At 31.2% G+C, this 22,698-nt stretch overlaps 2 protein-coding genes across 4 annotated transcripts; one reads left to right on the forward strand and one right to left on the reverse strand.

Moving 5' to 3' along the window:
* Window positions 1–2: 2 nt before the first annotated feature.
* Window positions 3–7,793, forward strand: LOC111706369 (insulin). Its single transcript, XM_023479230.1, has 7 exons — window positions 3–57; window positions 1,132–1,180; window positions 2,255–2,385; window positions 3,595–3,661; window positions 5,048–5,108; window positions 5,698–5,745; window positions 6,513–7,793. Exons 2-7 carry the CDS (start codon window positions 1,141–1,143, stop codon window positions 6,610–6,612), a joined length of 447 nt encoding a protein of 148 aa, XP_023334998.1. The 5' UTR covers window positions 3–57; window positions 1,132–1,140; the 3' UTR covers window positions 6,613–7,793.
* A 261-nt stretch (window positions 7,794–8,054) lies between these two features.
* Window positions 8,055–21,955, reverse strand: LOC111706364 (uncharacterized). Of its 3 annotated transcripts, none has more exons than XM_023479225.1 (13): window positions 21,916–21,955; window positions 20,527–20,705; window positions 19,718–19,799; window positions 18,789–18,847; window positions 16,239–16,285; window positions 14,593–14,700; window positions 13,888–13,973; window positions 12,719–12,852; window positions 11,824–11,886; window positions 10,343–10,421; window positions 8,928–9,024; window positions 8,343–8,405; window positions 8,055–8,185 (listed from the first exon to the last, which is right to left on the reverse strand). In XM_023479225.1, the coding sequence occupies exons 1-13, from the start codon at window positions 21,938–21,940 to the stop codon at window positions 8,116–8,118; spliced, it is 1,092 nt and encodes a 363-aa protein (XP_023334993.1). In that variant the 5' UTR covers window positions 21,941–21,955; the 3' UTR covers window positions 8,055–8,115. The 3 variants fall into 3 exon arrangements, with proteins under 3 accessions (XP_023334993.1, XP_023334991.1, XP_023334994.1); XM_023479223.1 differs by having other exon boundaries at window positions 8,928–9,027; XM_023479226.1 differs by lacking the exons at window positions 8,055–8,185; window positions 8,343–8,405 and adding an exon at window positions 8,414–8,611 and having other exon boundaries at window positions 8,928–9,027.
* Between the last annotated feature and the right edge of the window lie 743 nt (window positions 21,956–22,698).

The raw sequence follows: 22,698 nt of genomic DNA on the forward strand, positions 1-22,698 counted from the left end.
ATAAAAGAGAAATATTTCTTCTTCTTCTTACCATTCTTCACTTGGACATCATACAAGGTACACGGATCAATTTTGAAACTTTCTACTTTTTTTAAAAAGATTTTTTTTGTTCCATTTTTAATCAAATTTACCTCAATTTTAAAGAATTTTACTTCTTTTTAAAAGAATTTTCCTGTTTTTTTTTTCCTGTGCTTCAATTTTCCATCATGTTCTTGGTTACATTTTGAAAGAGAAGTTTATTGAACGTCCCGATAACTCGCAATATGTTTTTGGTTCTGGAATTTTGTTGTAGACACACTGTTCCTACACTCTACACTTGAAATGCAGTGTATTTGTGTTTTGTTCTCTTAGTTTTATATTTTGCTTTCATTATTGCAGTTATCAGTGATGCTGATTCATTACAGCTGATCATTAACTGTTTTTAAATCAGATGGGAAGGGTAGGAACCTGTGATGGGTGAAGGTTTCTGCAATTGTATTCTAGGCTAAATCTCAAATCTAGGCCTGCCAGCTTGCATTTTTTTGCACTTTTTTATCTTCTTTATTTCTTGGATGTCGGGGTATGGATAATTAATTTGGATAATTTGGAGGTTTGGAGAGGGTTAGGAAGAGGTGTATTGCGGAATTTGTCATTGCTAAAAAAAAGCCTTCTTATTCCTCGATTCATGGTCATTTCCGACTTGTGTGGAATTGATGAACTCATATGATGAACAATTTTCGCGAAAAATTTCGAAAAAGTTCTGCGAATTTCACGAAAAAGTATTTAAAAAAAAATTTTCGCAAAAACTAAAGAATTTTTTTTAGTTCACTGGTTCGTTGCTTGAACAAAATTTTCGCGTAAGAGATTGAACGAAAATCTAGAAACCCTAGTCTTGACTAGATTTTAAAAAGTCATCAACTTCATTTCTAAACTGGAAATGGAAACTACTGAGAACAGTTCTAAATTATGAACATAATGTTAGGGCACATTATTATATCGCCAACATTATTTTCGAAATTTCAGACAAAATGTTACACATTTTTATGTTAAGGCCCCCCCCCCCACCTACCAAGACAAAGATTTAAAAAGTTAAAATTCTCGACGTTCCTGACTTTTGGAAAGACTTCTTTAATTTTATTCATTTTCTTTTAGGTTTGAAAGATGCTCGTCGCCTGTTTTGCCGTTTTCCTCGTCATAGCAAGTAAGAATTAAGATAACTCATTTTCCTTGTTATATCAAGTAAGAATTAAAATAACTCATTTTCCTCGTCATAGCAAATAAGAATCAAATCAATTTTCCCCGTCATAGCAAGTAAGAATTGAAATAACTGACTTTCCTCGTCATAGCAAGTAAGAATCAAATCAATTTTCCCCGTCATAGCAAGTAAGAATTAAGATAAATTATTTTCCTCGTCATAGCAAGCACGAATTAAGATAAATCATTTTCCCTGTCATAGTAGGTAAGAATAAAAAATCATTTTCCTTGTCATAGCAAGTAAGAATTAAGATGAATAATTTTCCTCGTCATAGCAAGTAAGAATTAAAATAAATCATTTTCCTCGTCATAGCAAGTAAGAATCAAGATAAATCATTTCCCCCGTCATAGAGCAAGCAAGAATCAAGATAAATCATTTTCCTCGTCATAGCAATTAAGAATCAAGAAAAATCATTTCCCCCGTCATAGCAAGTAAGAATCAAGATAAATCATTTCCCCCGTCATAGGAAGCAAGAATCAAGATAAATAATTTTCCTCGTTATAGCAAGTAAGAATCAATATAACTCATTTTCCTCGTCATAGCAAGTAAGAATCAAATCAATTTTCCCCGTCATAGCAAGTAATAATTAAAATAAATCATTTTCCTCTTCAAAGCAAGCAAGAATAAAGAGAAATCATTTTCCTCGTCATAGCAAGAAAGAATCAAGATAAATCATTTTCTTCGTCATTGCAAGTGAGAATCAAAATAAATCATTTTCCTCGTCATAGTAGGTAAGAATCAAAGCAAATCATTTCACACTGGTTACTTAGTCTACTACGTCTCTGTCTACACGCATCTGTAATCTATAAATAGTATCTGTATACAGGTTTGCAGGATGTCCCAGCAAAAGCTTTTCTTTCTTTTTTCAAAGGCTCAAATTTTGGCCCAAGTTCAATTCATCTTAGTACAACTAAATACATTGAAGACAACTTTCCTTTTTCAATTTTGATTTCTGCCAATCTTTCAAACAGCAGGAAGTCATGAGTATGCAAGCAAAGTGAACTTAACCTTTGTTTGTAGATCCAGCAACTTGCTTCCATTTAAGCGAAGATTTGGTCGAAACCGGTTTACCCCAGACTGGTGCTGCGCTGCTTGGAGGAAACTTTAGAACCAGTTTTTATCCTGCAGGGATACAGAAGAGACAAAGTCGGGTAGATAAATACTTAAAACCGATTTGAAAATTATGATGACAATGTTGCAGAAGTTTAAGATGATGATTATTTTGATGATGATGAGGCAGCTGATCTTGATCATAATTATTATTATGATGATGAGGGAGCTGATCTTGATGATGATCATAATGCTCTGATATTGATGATGAGCATTATGATGATGATGTTTCTAAAGACATTGATGATGCTCATTATGATGATGATGATGATAATGCAGCTGATGTTGATGATAATTATTATGGTGATGAAGATAATGTTGCTGATTATGATGATCGAAGTACTAGTGACAAATGTTCTGTGTATCTACACTAATATATTATACAAATACACCTTTAATACAGAAATAGAGAAATTTCAAATAATTTTAATATTTTTAAAATACAGGCTAGAAAAAAACTCTTCACAATTAGCTCTTCCTCCAATTATAAAATGTTTGCAAAAATGTTTAAAGTTTGCTGGAAACATTCTTAGAAATTTCTTGGGAAAAATCCACAAAATTGGCGACCAAGTCCTGAGAATTTCTCGAACCTAAATCTCAAAACTCTGATTGCCAAATATCTCTCAAATTAGGAAATATTCCAGAGAATTTCCTAAGAATTTCCAAGGAATCAGTAACAAGAACTTGTTTTCAAGAAATTTCAAAGCAAGTTACCAAATTGGAGAACTTGGGGAAATTCCTCACTTTTGTTACCTGAGGATAATGCTGCTGATGTTGGTAATGATTTTTATGATGATAAGATAATGGTGCTCATGTTGAGGATGATTATTATTATGATGATGATGATAATGCTGCTGATGTTGATAATGATACTGATGATGATGATGATAATGCAGCTGATTTTGATGATGATTATCATTATGATGATGATAATGCTGCTGATGTTAATGATGATATTGTGATGATGATAATAAGGCTGCTGATTTTGATGATGATTATTATTATGTGTTGATAATGCTGCAGAAGTTGATTATGGTTATTGGGAGAATGATGATAAGGCTGCTTTGATATTGATGATGATTATTTTGATGATGATGATAATGCTGCTGAAGTTAATTATGATTATTATGATGACGATGACAATGCTGCAATGGTTGATTATGATTATAATAATGTGTTGAGGATAATGCTAAAGTTGATATTGATGATATTGATGATATCGATAATCTTAATGATATTCTACATTATAGATGAGGATGTGTGGTGATAACCTAATGGTGATGCTCTACCTAGCCTGTGGAACTCAAATATCACAACGTAAGTAAATCAGCTTATAAAGATCCGCATATGCTTTTAACATTTTAAAATATGCCTTTTTACATTTAAATACAGACTTTGACATAATCTGATTGAATAAAAATTACTGTACAGAGTACAGTGTTATTGTACATTAACCAATATTTTAAAAATGGCCTGAAGAAACATTTTAAATAGTGTATTAAAAGCAATATTGGGAGCACTGCAGTTTTAAAATATGCTAAACTTTTTTTTAGCATATATAGAAAGTCAAAAAATCTTAAATATACAAAATAATTAAAACACCTAGATAATAAAATACCTTGTTTATTTGATAAGATCTAGGTAAAAGTTTCGTAGTTAATCGTTGTATTTTTCCAAAGTTGTACTTTTACAAAGTTGTACTTTCCCAAAGTTGTACTTTCCCAAAGTTGTACTTTTCCAAAATTGTACTTTTAAAAGTTGTACTTTTCCAAAGTTGTACTTTTACAAAGTTGTACTTTCCCAAAGTTGTACTTTTACATAGTTATACTTTTGCAAAGTTGTACTTTTCCAAAGTTGTACTTTTACAAAGTTGTACTTTTCCAAAATTGTACTTTCCCAAAGTTGTACTTTTCCAAAGTTGTACTTTTCCAAAGTTGTACTTTTTTCCAAAGTTGTACTTTTCCAAAGTTGTACTTTTACAAAGTTGTACTTTTCCAAAGTTGTACTTTTCCAAAGTTGTACTTTTCCAAAGTTGTACTTTTACAAAGTTGTACTTTTCCAAAGTTGTACTTTCCCAAAGTTGTACTTTCCCAAAGTTGTACTTTTCCAAAGTTGTACTTTTCCAAAGATGTACTTTTCCAAAGAAATTTTCAACTCGTTCCAAGTAAACATTTTCCAAATTTCAAATTAGGCTGAGAAATCTATTTGTACAACAGTTTCTTTCATTTCAATTTTTTTATTTAAATGTTGTTTTTTAACTGGGTTTGACAGGTTAGATATTTCCTGGGTATTATATGCTCATGGTGCATAGCTGGGCAATGTTTGAAAAGTGACATTTTATGAAAACAATTGCATTGCAAAAGTTAGCATGTACAGAAAATACCCATCTAAAGAATTTCATGATAAAATGCTGGGGGAAAACTTTAAAATTATAGATCTGAACAATTCATACAAAACATCTACACTTATCTTAAAAACAGATAATAATAAAAAGTAGAAGTAGATGGAAACTTTGAGAGGGAGCAATTAGAGGGATACATCCTCAGTTTATCTGCAAAAAAAAGCTAGAAAGAAGTAACGAAAAATAAAAGAATCAAATATGATATTATTCAGTTTTGTCAACAATGGCAGAAGCTGAAAAGCATATCTGTCTATATTTAAGCTAAGAAAAATTCTCAAAGTTAAAAAAAAAATTATGTTTAGGCTGGGCCGGAATTATAGAGCATCTAAACCAGTTTGATGGAATTGTGCAGAAGAGAGGAAGGTAATAACCTGGCTGGATTAAGAAATGTTTTACGGAACCTAACTTCGATCCTAAAATCGATTGCCCTTCCCAAAAAATTAATATGTCAACATTATCTGCGTATACTCTGCATAAAAAAGCCTCAGTTTGAGATTTTTTTTCAGTATTTTTAGAAAACTAAAAGTAGGATATTTTAGCTGAATGGTGAAAGTTGGTCAAAATCTAAAGTTTAATGTTCCATTTTCATATCATCATCGTAGTATAAGAGGACAATACTACCTTTTTAACTTTTTTACTGTAAAAGAATAGTTTTGAGTCCTCAACAAATTTTTTACTCTTAAAACTATACGTTGGCAGAAATGAAAATTAGAAAAGTTCCCAAGATTAACAAACCTTCAGGGAAAAGTAACTGCAGCCAACTTGATTCAAATAAATAAAAAGATATTTATTTTACAACTATTTTGCTGAATGTTTTTATTTTATAAAATTTTGTCATCAATTCTTGTCCTTTTCCTTTCATTCTTTTTCTTTTTCTGACTGTCCCCAATTCTGATAATTTCGAAAAAAGAAATTTTATCGAAACCAGCTTCTTTAAACAGAATAATTTTAGGAACATGAACAAGAGGAGCTTAGATGATTCGACCTGGAATGAAGCAAGGTTAGCATTTTAAAAAATATCAAGAATATCAAATGTCCTTGCTGCTGTTGAAAGGCTTAATTAGTAAAATTGAAAGCTTTAAGCCAGACCACTGAGCACTGAGCAGTGTACTTGGAAAGTTTTGTTGTATTGGATACTGCTAAATGTAAAATTCGTCTGCGTACATATTTCTAGATAAAACTTTTTTCTGGTGTAATTATAAGAGAATGTAAATTTGAAATTTATACCGTGGTTGGCAATTATATAAATACAATGATGAAGACTTGTTTATTTAGGTTTAATCCAAATTACAAGTTTATATTTTTATTCTTGCTGTTTTCCATCTTGATTTAAATCAAAATTGTAATCGAAAGTCGTCTTTAATGGTATTGATATACGTGGCGATTACTGTAGAACTTTTGTTACTTTTTTCATCCAGATTATTATAATGATTTTAAAAATCTTGTTAGCGAACCTCCAGAACTATACAGCCTTGTAATTTTTGAAAGCTATTTCTGTATAATAAAGCTTTTGCTCTCATGTATACATGTCATCTAAAGCTGGCCAAACAGCTGGACCGAATGGGCTGAAATGTGTTGAGGAAACCCATTGGTACTCGAGTGGTAACATAGAATAAAAACATTCAAACTTTTATTTTTTCAAAAATCATTTTTTTTTAAATTCGTTTTTTAAAATTCTACGGGCAACGCCGGGGACTCCAGCTAGTATGTTTTTATGTTTATAAAAAATTGAAAAAAATGAGTATATGTTCTTGTGTTACTGTGTAGGGCCCAGCTAGCAGAGTATGGAGATAAAGGACGAATGGGATTGGCTGAAAGTTGCTGCCGAAACTCCTGTAGTATTGGAGAAATAAGAGGATTCTGCTAATATAATCAAATCTAATATTTTCAACTGCCGAGGTGGAAGCGTGCTGGATAATATACAGTTGTCGTCGTATATATCAATACAATGAAGACTACTTTAGATTTCAATTTTGATTATTACCAAGCTTTCAAATTCAAATGGATTACAAATAAACGTGGAAACAAAGAGAAGATGTAAATACCAGATTCTCTTTTGTTTCAATGTCGACTTGTAATTTGAAAACTGTTTGTTATAAATCAAAACTTAAATAGAAAAATTGTCTTCATTGTATTGATATATACACCGACCATTTTTTATGGGGTTTACAAATAACATCATTGCTATCAATACTTTGATAATTTGTTTTAAGTATTTAAAATGATAAGATTCTGTGAAATCTGAAAATTGACAAACATACTAGGAAAGATTTCAGAAGACTTTTTACCTCTATTTAATTTCTTTTGTTTTGGTGAAAACTTACTTTGTATTTTAATATCATATTATTTATTATTCATTTTAGAAAATATTGATTTCTGTAAATGACAGTCTTCTAAAGATGTACATTAATATTTTTATGTACAACTAGTGTACACTACACTAATGGGCAGTATTTTCTACAAGAAATCAATGAGAAAATATTTTATAATTTGGCTTGCAAGACTTCTAATGAAGATAAACAATCACAGAAATTTTTTGCAGTTTCTTTGCAATCAAAAATAATTATTATTAACAAATTGTCTTTTATTTTATGCAGGTTTAGTAAGCTCAAAACTGTCATTTAAGTGCAGCATCTCCAAAAAAAAAATGTTTTCATTTCATGAAAAGAACAGAATCCAGTAAGAATTTTACGATAACCGCTTCTAGCAAAGACGATCCAGTAAGGCAGCTGAAAAAGAGGAAATTAGGTGAACTTGCGTTTATAATGTTGTGCGGCTTTCTTTAGTGTAGTGTGCGCACACTATATCTTCATTTGTAATACATACATTCTTAACTAAATATCTTGATGTTTCAATGATAATGCATTCTGAATACTTTCCAGGCTTTTGTAGCCAGAAAAAAAACACTCTTTCCCAGCATGCTTTCATATGATGATAAAGTTTTAGTTTGAGGCTGAGCATTGAATTAGACAATTCTTGTAACTTTGTGATAGTTCTCTTAGATTTAAGGAGATTTGACAGATGAAATAAATAAATGTGCACAACCATTTTGTTGTCAGTGTTAGAGGGAAATTATTGGTAAAATTCAGTTGAGAATTTAGTACTTTAAGGATTATTTACCTTCTCCTTTTGATGATGTTTTTTTTATCAAAAAGACATAAAGTCTTTTTTTAGTATTTACAAAAAGAAGATCTGTTAGATCCATGGAAAGCTCAAATTTTGTACTATAATGTCTATCATAAATAATCTTAAAATTAGTGAAGGCTATATTTAAACATCTTTGTTCACTGTGACTTTTTTCAAATACTGTTCAGAAAACAAAATATATTTAAACTTATTTTAAAAATATAAAAAATCCTTTTTAAATGTCTCAATCCATTTTTCCAGCCAAATTTCTGAAAGTTTTCGCAACATCATCGCCAAATTTCTGGAAAGATTTCCTAAAAATTAAAAATGAAATTATTTTGGGGTCATCAATCTGAAAACTGGAATTTTTAAAACGTTTAAATACCCTGATGCATAATCACAATCAATAATGACTCGTGAGAAAAAATACTTTTTGAAATTTGTTTTATTTCGAATAATCTTTTTAATGACCTGAAAGAATGTGATCTAGCCATGGGAGGTTTTTTGAGGTTCCCTGTAGATACTTTACTGTCCCTAAATACCATGTCATTCAAAAATCCTTTTCAACTTGATAAGGACTTTTTTGTCTGAAATTGTTGACAAAAAAAAAACATATATTCGACAAAGAATTATTCAGTAAAGTTTTCAGAGTACGCAGGAGTTGGGGACTAGTGGGGCTTGCCAATCTTCTTTCCTATGATTTCCAGGGGCTTTTAGGCCCTAATAGGTGCTGAGACTCCCTGGAAATAATAAAATCTGGACAGCTCTAAATATATGATAAATCAATAATAAATGCTGGTTCTGTATTGCAATAATATGCTTTCAAGATTTCAATTTGTTCAGTCATGTCGTCAAACTTAAGACGTTCTTTGTCATGTAAAGGTACACAATTAATATAAATATAATTTGTGTTTGTAAAAAATATCAATTTTTTCACCTATATACTTTTCTTTTCATTCCAATTTTCTTAATGAACCCAAAACGGGTTTTATGATTTATATTTTCTATATATCCACCATTTCAACAGTGTTAACTGTACTGTTGTCGGTCCTATACCTGCTTTCTTTTATCTGTGACGTACAGAAGGTTGATCGGCCTGGAGACTGCCGGACAAATGGGGCATTATCTTGTTCGCTGGATAGGTACTGAATCCCTACTATAGGTATACTTGATAACATTCAAGGTATGTTTACTAAAGGTACCAAAGGTTTGTGTATTTTGACTGTGACATATTTAACTGCATGCTAGGAACAAGTTCTATCAAAACAATAACTTTCCAGAGCATCAGCGCATGGTGGGAAAGTCGGGATTTTTACCAACTGAGAAAGCCCGGATGAATGCTTACTAATAATTAATATATGAACTGTCTTGTCTAAGCTAGTATAGGAATAGGTATAGTCTGTATAATATTTAATCTATGAACCACCTTGTCTACTCGTGGGACTAGGTATAGTCTGTATAATATTTAATCTATGAACCACCTTGTCTACTAGTAGGACTAGGTAAATTCTGCATAATATTTAATCTATAAACCACCTTGTCTACTAGTGGGACTATGTATAGTCTTTATAATATTTAATATATGAACCACCTTGTCTACTAGTCGGACTAGGTATAGTCATGAACCACCTTTTCTACTAGTAGGACTAGGTTAAGTTTGAATAATATTTATTCTATGAACCACCTTGTCTAGACTAGTAGGTATAGCCTGTATAATAATTATTCTATGTATAGTCATGAACCACCTTGTTTACTAGTAGGACTAGGTAAATTCTTCATAATATTTAATCTATAAACCACCTTGTCTACTAGTAAGACTAGGTTAAGTCTGCATAGTATTTAATCTATGAACCACCTTGTCTACACTAGGACTAGGCATATAGTTTATATAATATTTATTCTATGAACCACCTTGCCTACTGAACTAGTGAGACTATGTATAGTTTGTATAATATTTAATCTATGAACCACCTTGTCTACTAGTGGGACTAGGTATAGTCTGTATAATATGTAATCTATGAACCACCTTGTCTGCTGGTGGGACTAGGTATAGTCTGTATAATATTTAATCTATGAACCACCTTGTCTACTAGTGGGACTATGTATAGTCTTTATAATATAATATTTAACCTATGAACCACCTTGTCTACTAGTGGGACTAGGTATTGTCTGTATAATATGTAATCTATGAACCACCTTGTTTGCTGGTGGGACTAGGTATAGTCTGTATAATATTTAATCTATGAACCACCTTGTCTATTAGTGGGACTATGTATAGTCTGTATAATATTTAATCTATGAAACACCTTGTCTACTAGTCGGACTAGGTTAAGTCTGTATAGAATTTAATCTATGAACCACCTTGTCTACTAGTGGGACTAGGTATTGTCTGTATAATATGTAATCTATGAACCACCTTGTCTGCTGGTGGGACTAGGTATAGTCTGTATAATGTTTAATCTATGAACCACCTTGTCTACTAGTAGGACTAGGTATTGCTGTATTTGCAAACTTGTTCCTTGATTCAGTTTCTTGAACAGTGTACAAATCCTGAATAAGAACAAGTGGTAGAAATAATATATTTTTCTCTTACAATCAGATAATTACAGGGTGTACCCCCCAAAAAAAATTCAGATCTGATCCAAGTAAGATTTCCAACTTAATTTTGAAAATCTTATTAGTTACTGTTTGCCACTGATCCTTGTTGATAGGACACCTTTTATATTTCAGATTATGATCAGAGGTTAACAATGAACATGCATTTACTGCACAATTATAATATAAAGAAATATATAATTTACATCTTAGATATTTTACATTATCTTTATTCACCAAGACTTTCGAATTTTTCTGTAAAGTCTTGACTTTTTATTCTGTTATTCCTATGCTCAGACGCTTAAGCCAACTGTGGCCACCCATTCCCATTTTAATAAGTTAAACCCCTTAAAGCAAAAGTTTAAGCAATGGATATCAATTCAATTGCCCCTAAAGCTACATGTGTTTCTACACTAGGGTTTCCACGAAATGACCGTATTTTTGCGAAAAATTTGCGCAATTTTCGCGCAAATATTTTTTTGATGAACTTTAGTGCATCTTTTACGCATGAAGCGCTATAAGTTTTAGCAATTTTTTTTCGTAATTTACGCAAAACCGGAAGTAATTGCGCAAAAGGTAAATTTTTACGAAAAAATTGCTATTGCAAATTGACCGAAATTTACAGTTTCAGCACAGAAACAACCAAATTTTGACTACTGGGCCTAGTCCTAGACATATGCATTTTAAAAATGCTACGCGTCTGTTACTATCTAAAGTTTAAAATGAGTATTTGGCAAAATACTGCTCGACTTTTGAGTGAGATCGTGCACATCTTGATTTGAAGTGTGTCATCATGCATCAGGTTGCAAAATAGAGTTTTAGGCAAGTAATCAGTTTCTTTCAAAGCATTAAACTAAATGCAAAAAAGTGGAATCTTATAGGTAACTAATTTATACAGTTTACACCTTTTTTCAACCTTTTACTGATAATTTGTTCCGCAAAAATTTCGCAAAACAAAATAACGCAAATGCTGAATAGCGCAAATTTGCGCAAAATGAAGTTTGCGATTGAATGCGCAAAGTGCTATTTTTTGTAAAAAATACAGCACAACGAAAGCAAAAATTTGCCCTTTCTTTCTCAAAAGTTTTGAGAAAAAAAAACCCTAGTCTAGACTTTTATCACGTTCAACATGCAATGAAATATAAAAATTGTTAACAGCTATACCCAAAACCTATTCTAGACTTTTATCACGTTCAACATGCAATGAAGTATAAAAATTGTTAACAGTTATACCCAAAACGTGAACTCGAAATTATATTTCTAAAATTAAATCCCGCTTTTTACTCACCCTGTGTATTTACTTTTTTTGTTCGCGAATTTCTAAAGTTTTTTAAAATCTGTTTGTTAAAGATTTCACCTGCTCTAATTCTAGAGAGTGTTGTGTTCTATTCTTGATCACTTTCTCATAATCTTCAAACACCTAAAATTAAAAACATCAGAAAATTCGTAATCTAATAATTTTTCGAATTATCTACTTACTCATCCAGTAACAAAATTTATTGAGATTGATTCAAAGTAGAGTTATTTAAAAATTAGACCAGTCTTTATTCAATATGAAACAGTTCCATGGGTTCTAGCGGATATAAGGATATATAGGAACAAGAAAAGAACATGCTGCGTACAAATCAAGAACATGATGCGTACAAGATGGGAACATGATGTGTACAAGATAAGCACATGGTAAATGCAAGACAAGAACATATTGCGAACAAGACAAGAACATGATGCGTACAAGACAAGAACATGATACGTGCAGGACAATTACATGGTGCGTACAAGTAAATAACATGATGTGTACAAGATAAAAACATGATGCGAACAAGACAAGAACATCATGTGTACAAGATAAAAACATGATGCGAACAAGACAAGAACATGATGCGTACAAGACAAGAACAAGATACATACAAGACAAGAACATGATGCATAAAAACTAGAACATGTTGCGTACAAGATAAGAACACAATTTGCGTATTAGACAAAACATGATGCATACAAGATAAGAACATGCTGCGTTCAAGACAAGAACATGAAGATACATACGGGAAAAGAACATGATACGTACAAGACAAGAACATGATGCGTATAAGACAAGAACATGATGCGTCCAAGACAAAAGCATAATGCGTTAAAGACAAGAACATGAGGTGCTCAAGATAAGAACATGACTTTAAAAGTATAATGCATGTAAAAAAAAATAATAATTATCGTTTTAAAAAAATTACAAAAAAATGTTAAAATATTTTCCCTTCCTTGCTTCCTCCTTGTTTTCCCCTGAATTTCCCTGGTCTTGAGGTTCTAATTGGTTTGGCAGGAGCTGTCTTCTCCTTGACAGGAGGTGGAAGTGGTGGTCTCTCATCTAACTCGAGATCACTCAGAGTAAACTCTATAATTTAATAATTATCAAATCAAACAGTAATAACCCAGTGATTCGGAGACATAGAAAGAATCCATAAAATGTCGTATTCTTAAAACTTTTCAAACATATTCATGACTATGTATTTATTTTTACAATTACTAATATTCTGATAAAATAGTATAAAACCCATTAAAAAATTGTAAAGACAACATTTTATGGTTTCTTTAAATCCCTCCGAAGTATTGGGTTAAACTGTAAATAATTTGAAAAATAAAAACGTACTCAGACTTGTAAAATACAATTACTATTAATTTTACTTTAAGATAATTACGAAATACATTTTCTAAAAAATCGTGATTTTAAGAAAAATACAAATATCTTTAATTACCGTAATATTAAAATGGCAAAAAAAAATAATTTCTTGTCTGTATACAATATACATATAGAAAATTTAAAAAAAAACTTATCTCAATTTTATGGATTCTTTAAAATTTTATTATGTATGTGTAATACTAGTTAGTATACTAGAAGTATAAAACTACATTGTAAAAATAAAACATGATTAGTCTCCTAAAAGCTGTTTAATAAACAATTCTTCTAAATCTATTAATCTCTAATATATAGATCTATCCTTTGTGCTAATCAATGCCTTCATTATACAGGATTTCCCACAAAGGATGAGACTGTAAAGATGACCTAAAACTCTTTAAATATGGTGATCAAAATTTTGAATTATGTATACTGCCTTGAATGTGGTCTTTAAATGGCTTATTTAATAATTTGGCAAATATAAAAAGAATTTAATATTTGCATGACATCATGAATTTAAGGAAACAGACAGTATTACTTCCGTAAAGTTGTCTCTAAAGTCTAATCCTTTGTGGGTAACTAGTATAAAATTATTAATATAGGTATCAAAACTGGTTTTCTAGAATAAACTATTCAAAAGTTTTGATTAAAAAATAAAAGATAAAAAAGTTGCCACATTTTGCCGCCAGGTGGTATAAAAGTGGTGCGGTGGTGGCGGGCGCTTAAGTGACGTTCTAATTTACAGTATTTTACCTGTTTCTATTTCATGAAATGCAGCAGGACCCTCGGAGATCTTTCTCTTAAACCCAGACCCATCAGAGGACAGGGTGGATAGTCCCCTAGAATCAGATTTAGATACTTTTATACTTTAGATTTAGTTTGTCTCAATAAATATGGCATTTTAAAGACAACATTACGTGTAATATTTGATACGCATGAAGTTCTTCAATTGAAACTGTTTGAGAGTTGTATTATTTTCTTTTGCCTTCAGGAATGCATATTTTCTACTGCATTCTTGTTTTAAAATTTTTATTTGAATAATGATTTTTTTCTAGAAAAAAAATTCTGGTATAAGATCTAAAAATTCGACTAAAAGAGCAATTAACTAATAAAAGATGGTGGATATATTATCATTTAGTAACTTAAAGGTACTTCTGCGAAAGTGTATTTATGAATTCAAGAGTTAATTAAAGGGAATGTCGTTGTTATTTCAATTGATCTTGTATTTAATGAAAGGCATGTCTTTAAAAGATACGAAATCCGCAAGTAATGTTTCATGGAACCTGAAAGTAATCAGTTTTCAGAAAGAAAAGCAAATATTTTTTCCTCGCTCGGATCAAAGGGTACCGTTGAAAATCTAGCTTGCAACTCATGAGATTAAAGCTGTAACGCCGCGACAATCCCTTTAATTGTATTGTCTGCATGAAAACACTGAACAATCCCTTGAAAAGTTGTCACCTGTCTAAAGTATCATGCATAAGATGAATGTAAGGACTATCACTGTACGAGGATGCTGCGGATAAAGCTGAATGTGTGGAGGTTATTGAAAACTTTTTATTTCTTCCTCTGAAACAAAAACATATGCCATTTAAAATTTGTTTTGACAATTAGTTTTACTTTTACTTTCTCTATCATATTCAATCAAATTTTTGAGTTTACAACTTGCACAGGGTTACCCATAAAGAATGAGACTGTAAAGACGACCTAAAACTCTAGAAATATGGTTTTCCAGGTTAAATTCAGCAATCTGTCATTATTAGTGTATGTTTGCGGTATTTTAATGTTTAGGCAAAAAAAAGAAACAAGTTCATAGTAACAGGCAACAAGTAACAAGTTTATAGTTCAGTAAAAGGCAACAAGTAACAAGCTTATAGTTCAGTAACAGGCAACAAGTAACAAGTTTATAGTTCATAGTAACAGGCAACAAGTAACAAGTTTATAGTTCATAGTAACAGGCAACAAGTAAAAAGTTTATAGTTCATAGTAACAGGCAACGCAAATTCCGTACAGTAGTCTCTAAAGTACAGGGTGTCCCAATAAACATGGGAATTAAGAGACTACTTGAAAATCGTCTTCAATTTCAATATTTCGATATTCAATTCAAAAGGAAGACTCAACGTGTCATGAGATTTTGAAAATATGATCTGCCTTCTTTGTATTTTTAAAATTGATGAAGATATTAAACATTTGTTAGTTTTCGTTGTGAATTAAAAAAGATTCTGAACAGATTTTTTAATATCTCCGTCAATTTTGAAGATGCAAATATGGTAGACCACATTTTAGAATTCCCAAGACTAACAGTTTTGAGTATTAACTGACTTAACTGGAATACTAAAAAAATGTGCTCAAGTAATAAATCACTCTGAACATAGACGATATAGAAGTCGTCACTATATTCCCATGCTTATTGGGACACCCTGTATCATCCTTTTTGGGAAACTGTGTATCTCCATCCGGAGAACTTTAAATAACTTATTTTTCCTAAAATTTAAAGATTTAAAAGTTTTTAAATATACTTTAAATTCCAACAAAAATAAACCCTGTTATCGCTACTTATTTTTTCTTCAATATTTTGAAATTCATTCTTGAAGTACATGAAAAGAAAATTAAGGTCACAAAAGTCTTTAAAAAAAGTACAAACTCTTTGCAATCCAATGTCATATTCTTTAGATATTTCAACCTATAAATTCTGTTCGATGAAATAATCTTAGTTTGAAATATGAAATTGGTTTACACCACCAGGTTGCAAAGATATAGTGTTAAAAAAAGTGATAGTTTTTTCGAACAAGATTTCAAGAATTTATAAGCTATTTTTATTGTTGTTAGTAAAGAAATTGAGTTTTTGTCACAAACTCTGATTTTCTTATCCGTACATTCAAACTATCAATCATTTTAGATCAAATTATGATAGTTTGAAATATCAAAGATTTACACCATCAGGTTGCAAAGATGTAGCTCTTTTAAAATCAGAATTTGTGGCCAAAACTCAGTTCCTTTATGAAGAGAAAATGCCGATGCTAAAGCAACAGTTAAAAGTTAAAATCGAAGGTGGGCGCGAAACCCCCTGAAAGCGTAGTATACATATGTTCCTCTGTCCTTTATACCTGGATTTATCATTAATGGACCCTTTGCTGGTTTGTCGACTCACATCCTGAAAAACAAATCTGACTTGCAGTGTGTGTCTTAAAAAAGAACTTTTTATATATTTGTGCTCTTAACTTCAGCGCTGCTGGTAATGTGGGAGAAGGGAAAAAGATTGTAACTCTTTTACATTAATAGGACTGTACACATTATTACTTTTAGATAATGGGACTGTAGACAGTATTACGTTTAGATAATGGGACTGTAGACAGTATTACGTTTAGATAATGGGACTGTAGACAGTATTACGTTTAGATACTGGGACTGTAGACAGCATTACTTTTAGATAATGGGACTGTACACAGTATTACGTTTAGATAATGGGACTGTAGACAGTATTACGTTTAGATAATGGGACTGTAGACAGTATTACGTTTAGATAATGGGACTGTAGACAATATTACGTTTAAATAATGAGACTGTAAACAGTATTACGTTTAGATAATGGGACTGTAGACAGTATTGCGTTTAGATAATGGGACTGTAGACAGTATTACGTTTAGATAATGGGACTGTAGACAGTATTACGTTTAAATAATGAGACTGTAGCCTATATTACGAATAACTGAATAACTATGTGGAAGATATCGTCGTTATTCTAGCTATGTAGATAAGTGTTAAATTCTCATAATTTAATTATTGTTTCTATAGTAAGAATTTCGCCATTAATTTTTAGAGAGATAATTTCGCCATTAATTTTTAGAGAGAAACAATAATTAAATATTTTAAATTAAAATAATGAAAACTGATTCGTTCTTTATAAGACAAGACTTGAAGGGTACTGATGTGAATCAACTTTTTCTTATTAATGTAGTTTTGCAGTAAAGAATCAATATATATTTTAGGTTAGTGCCGTCGGTAAGTGATGAAATGCGAAACATGATGAAAACATTAAAATATCTTATCTATATTGTAAACATTTACAAGAATAAAGTAAATTAAGAAATTATCTTTCAGAACAGCATGATAAGATGCACAAATGAAAATTAGTTGAACAATTTGTAAGTTTTAGCATCGACATTTTTTAAGGAAGTCATAACATATTTATGGGGGGTCGATACTTGGGTGTTAGTGAGGTTGATTGGTTTGTTGGTTAATTGGGTAATTGGTACGTTGGTTAGTTGGTTCGTTAGTTAGTTGGTTCGTTGGTTCGTTGGTTCGTTAGTTAGTTGGTTCGTTGGTTAGTTGGTTCGTTAGTTAGTTGGTTCGTTAGTTAGTTGGTTCGTTGATTAGGCTCCTCAACTCAGACACAGTAGTCGCAAATAATCGTTTAAATAGATGTATTTCAAACCTGCAATAAAATGCAGGTATAGTAAAAATAAATAACGACTTATAAATGTTATTGAATTATTGATTATATAAAATACTGGGTTTTTTTTTGTTTCAAGATATTGAGTAGTGATTAGGGTTCGGAGTAGTTTAAAACATTTGAAAATACTTCTGAAAATATAAACACTGTTGTTTAGAGTGAAATTACTATGGAATGCAAAGTTATTTGTGGATTTGATTCACGTTTTACTGTTTGTATTTTCCTTTTGTCGGAGAGTACAGAGAACAATGTCGGAGAATTGATTTGGTTTGGAACTTCTCCGGGGTTTTGGTAAAGACGACTTAAGGGGGGGGGGACACATAAATACAACATTTATGGTCAACAATTTTGTATACAGCACATTTTTTCAAAGTGTACAGAGCAGAAAACTTTAGAATGTGATATCCTTAATCCTGATCTGTTAATTAATCTGGAGATTAAATTCATGAGGAGAACAAGCATCATTTAATCTGGAGATTAAGAAAAAGAGTGGATCAAGCATTAATCCTGATATCCACCATTCTAAAGTTCCCAGCTCTGGATAGACGCAGCATCACAACAAGTATGATTTTGTTAATTTTTTCCTACAATTTTTTTTTCGAGAATTTGAACTTGATAAAACCTTTTATCAAACTTTTTTCTGACAAAAAGACTTTAGCAGGGGCGTACGAGAGCGGGCCCCCGGCACTCCTCTACGCGTGCCACCCCCTGAGGGGGGGGGGCACCTAAATAAAAATTACTTTAAAATCTCACTTTTGCCCTTAACTAAAATGCTTCATTAAAAAGCTTTAATCAATACTGCCTTTAATGTAAATATATCTTTGATATCAATATTTATAATTGTTCAATATGTATCGTTTTATGAAAATGTAGATATTTTTAAGAAACGTTTCCATCTATATTTTTCACCCATTGAAGCTTACACCACAGTATTAAGAAGAATTTTCTGATACACTTAAGAAAATTACATAAATAATTTATTAACACTTGTTATATGGAAGTTTGTATACTATCGAATAGTTTACAAAAAAGTATCAATATTTTTTCAAAAAAGGGATTTTTAAGGGGGGGGGCACAATGTTGCCAAAGCGGGGGCCCCCCTAGCCAAATGCTCCCGTACGTCCCTGGACTTTGGATATTTCCCCAAATGCATTGTTTCTCATGACTGTTACTGATGATCCCAATTGTTCCAATTGCTACCAACCTTGTGTTTATCAAAGTTGAGCTCATCTTGAAAATAGTTTTCTCTTTCGTCGGAATCTCCTATATATACATATATATGTACAACTAGCTTGAGTACCCGGCGTTACTCTTGGAATTTAAAAAGATTTAAGAATATTTTTGTTCATCTTACAAAACTTTTTTGCCTATGTTACCCCTTATAGGGTACCATATGGCTTCCCTAACAATTGTTTACCCAATTTGGTCCAGCCGTTTCGCCAGCTATAGCTAACATATAAATATATAAATATCCACTTAGATATAAGCAAAGTTGCAGCCTCAACTTTAACGTATGGTTTTAACTCACAACTAACAAATCCTTTTTTTCTAGGCCTAGAAGCGTCTGTTACTATCTTAAGTTTAAAATGAGTATTTGGCAAAATACTGCTCGATTTTTGAGTGAGATCGTGCACATCTTGATTTTCAGTGTGCCATCATGCATCAGGTTGCAAAATAGAGTTTTATTTAGGCATGTAAACATTCCGTGTTTTAAGCATTACAATTATATGTCAGCAAGTGCAATTTCATAGATAACTAATCTATACAGTTTACACCTTCAATTAACCTTTTAATGAGAATAATGTTCCACAAATTTGCGTACAACAGAAAAACGCAAAAGTGGAATAGCACAATTTTGCACGAAATGAAGTTTGCGAATGATTGCGCAATGAGCTATTTTATCGCGCAAAAATTATATCTCTACGAAAGCAAAATTTGCGCTTTCTTTCGCAAAAATTGTGCAAAACTTTTGACTTTTCTGTTGATATTTTCGGAGAATTATTGAAAAAAATTTGGACATTTTTCTGCTAAATGTAAAAGATTTAACAAAAGTGAGAAAATAACGGTGTTGTTTAGTTTCTATTTGCATGGCTGCACAAAGTTAGGAAAAGATTGATGTAAAATTAATTTTACCCAAGTTAATGTTTAGTTTTATTTTCAATTCTTCGTCAAATTTGCTTGACCCAGTTCTCCTCTGCCTGTCTCTCGTATTTATCTAAATGAGTCGGAGTATTGGTATAAATTAACCCCCCAAAAAATAAGGCACTGTTATTGTTACATTTGTCGGCGTTTTCTACGTACACCTGGCTTGTGCGCGGCGTATAGTTCTGACAATTGTTGCATCGAAAAACTTCAGAGTTCTATGCTTAAGATTTAGCTTTTTAATCGTGGAACTTAAATTTTTTTCAATCCAACTGCTCAAAACCTTACGCCGCCGCTCACGAAAAAACGGTTCTTGATTTACCAAAACCCAGCGCCGCAACAAGGCCCAAGAAAATGTTCTCAATTAATTTTCCAATGCTACACTTATGTGCATGTGCACGTGCAGCTGTCTCATGGGGGTTTAAAAACAATTTAATGCATGTATTTCTATAATTTTTATATTCGAAAAATATATTTTGCCAGATGATATTTAATGCAGTTATCAGAGCCTGATTTCTGATTTGTTCGTGCAGATTTCTATATTTAAAAGCTGGTTTCCCACAAAGGATATGAGACTACAGAGACGACTGTACGGAATTAACAATGTCTGTTAAAAAGGGTCATAAAAAGACTATGCTCATGACAGAATACTTAATTTAATTACAGTCTCATCATTTGTGGGTAACCCTGTGAATGTTCTTAACTCCAAGCTTTAACTGTCCAAAAAAAGGTAATTGAAATTGTTTTACAAGCAGAAATATCTGAAACAAAATAAAGAATCAAAACTCTTCCTTCATTACCTCATGTTCAGCACGATAGATAATATCTTGTTGGAGGACAATAATTTCTTCATCTATGTCGTTATTTTCATTATCATTATTCTCATTCTTCATCCTATTTTCTTCCTCTCTTCTCTCTTCTGCTCGTTCTGCTTCTTCTTTCTGTTTTCTTCTTCCTTCATCTACAACTTCTTTTTCTTCTAAACCGTATAAAACTTTAGTAATTCATCGAATGAAAAATACAATACAATATAAATAAAATGTACAGAAAGGTTTTAAATCGTCTCTGATTTTAGATCGTTGCTTCTTTTTTGAAAAAAGAGTGTATCACAAAAGGGAAGAACGCAGTTGTATATGAGCTTGTCAAAATGTAGACTTTTTTGTAGCTTCAAAACTTGACTTTTGTAATTAACGTGCCTCTATACAACCTTCTTTTTATTATCCTGAAGAAAACCATAAAGAATTCTTTTTTAAAGAGATTAGTTACGTGATCCTCGTATAAAGACGTAGATGCATGATTTAATCTTAACATGGTTGACATAGAGTAATATATTGACGTTCTTCTATCTCAATAACAGATAATATCAAACAACGCTCCTTGTCTCTCCAACAAAAATCAGCTAGTCAATTTTATAAATTAACCCCAGTTAAAAATTTGATCAATTGTCAGAAATAAAAACTGAAATATGAGTATAGAGCATGTAACCCTTTAAATGGAGGATCAAGTCCGTTTAAGCCTTCTGCAACGTGTTTTCCTCTGAAAGGAAATGAGAAAACTGTGGAATGACTGCTGTTTTCGTTAATTTCCTCATATTTCTTAATATTTCCTAATATTTCCTAATATTTCCTAATATTTCCTAAAATTTCCTAAAATTTACTAATATTTCCTAATATTTCCTAATATTTCTTAATATTTCCTAATATTTCCTTATATTTCTTAATATTTCCTAATATTTCTTAATATTTCCTAATATTTCTTAATATTTCTTAATATTTCCCAATATTTCTTAATATTTCCTAATATTTCCTAATATTTCCTAATATTTCTTAATATTTCCTAATATTTCTTGATATTTCCTAATATTTCTTAATATATCCTAATATTTCCTCTTATTTTCTAATATTTCCTAATATTTCCTAATATTTCCTAATATTTCCTAATATTTCCTTATACCTAATATTTCATAATATTTCATAATATTTCTTAATACTTCCTGATATTTTCTAATATTACCTGATATTTCCTAATATTTCCTAACATTTCGTAATATTTCCTGATATTTCCGAATATTTCATAATATTTCCTAATATTTTCTAATATTTCTTAAATATTACTTAAAGAAACTATAAGAAAGAAGACAAATTCCAATTTTTTCTGACAATCCCTGATTACTTTTTTTGCTCTTTTACCTTTAGCCTTGTCATTAACTTCCATTGTTTTCTGAAATAATAAGAGAATCAAATAAGAAGATATTAATATTAATATTAATTTTATGGGTACAACCGTTCTGAATCTCTTTAAATGGGTACCGATCAAGTGGATTTAACGGTTCTGTCAAAATTTCAGAAAACTGTGACTTTCGATCACAATTTGACCCATTATGCATAATTTTTTAGCCTTTTTTCTCAAATACTTTTGTGGGTATATATACTTTGAAAGAAAAAGTAAAGTATAAACAAATCTCTAAATTTAAAAAAATTGTTGAATTATAGACCAAAACAAGTTTGATTTTAAATAAAAGAAACCGAATGCTTCTCACTCTAGTTAGTCCTAAGTGCGATATGAATCTCTTTAAATGGGTACCGTTATGAATCACTTTAAATGGGAACTGATATTAATTTCTTTAAATGGGTACCGATATGAATCACTTTAAATGGGTACCGATATGAATCTCTTAAAATGGGTACTGATATGAATCTCTTTAAATGGGTACTGATATGAATCTCTTTAAATGGGTACCGATATGAATCTCTTTAAATGGGTACCGTTATGAATCTCTTTAAATGGGTACCGTTATGAATCTCTTTAAATGGGTACCGTTATGAATCTCTTTAAATGGGTACCGTTATGAATCTCTTTAAATGGGTACCGTTATGAATCTCTTTAAATGGGTACCGTTATGAATCTCTTTAAATGGGTACCGATATGAATCACTTTAAATGGGTACCAATATGAATCACTTTAAATGGGTA

This window comes from Eurytemora carolleeae, unplaced genomic scaffold, assembly GCF_000591075.1.
Source record: "Eurytemora carolleeae unplaced genomic scaffold, Eaff_2.0 scaffold656, whole genome shotgun sequence".
Taxonomy (NCBI): Eukaryota; Metazoa; Arthropoda; class Copepoda; order Calanoida; family Temoridae; genus Eurytemora; species Eurytemora carolleeae.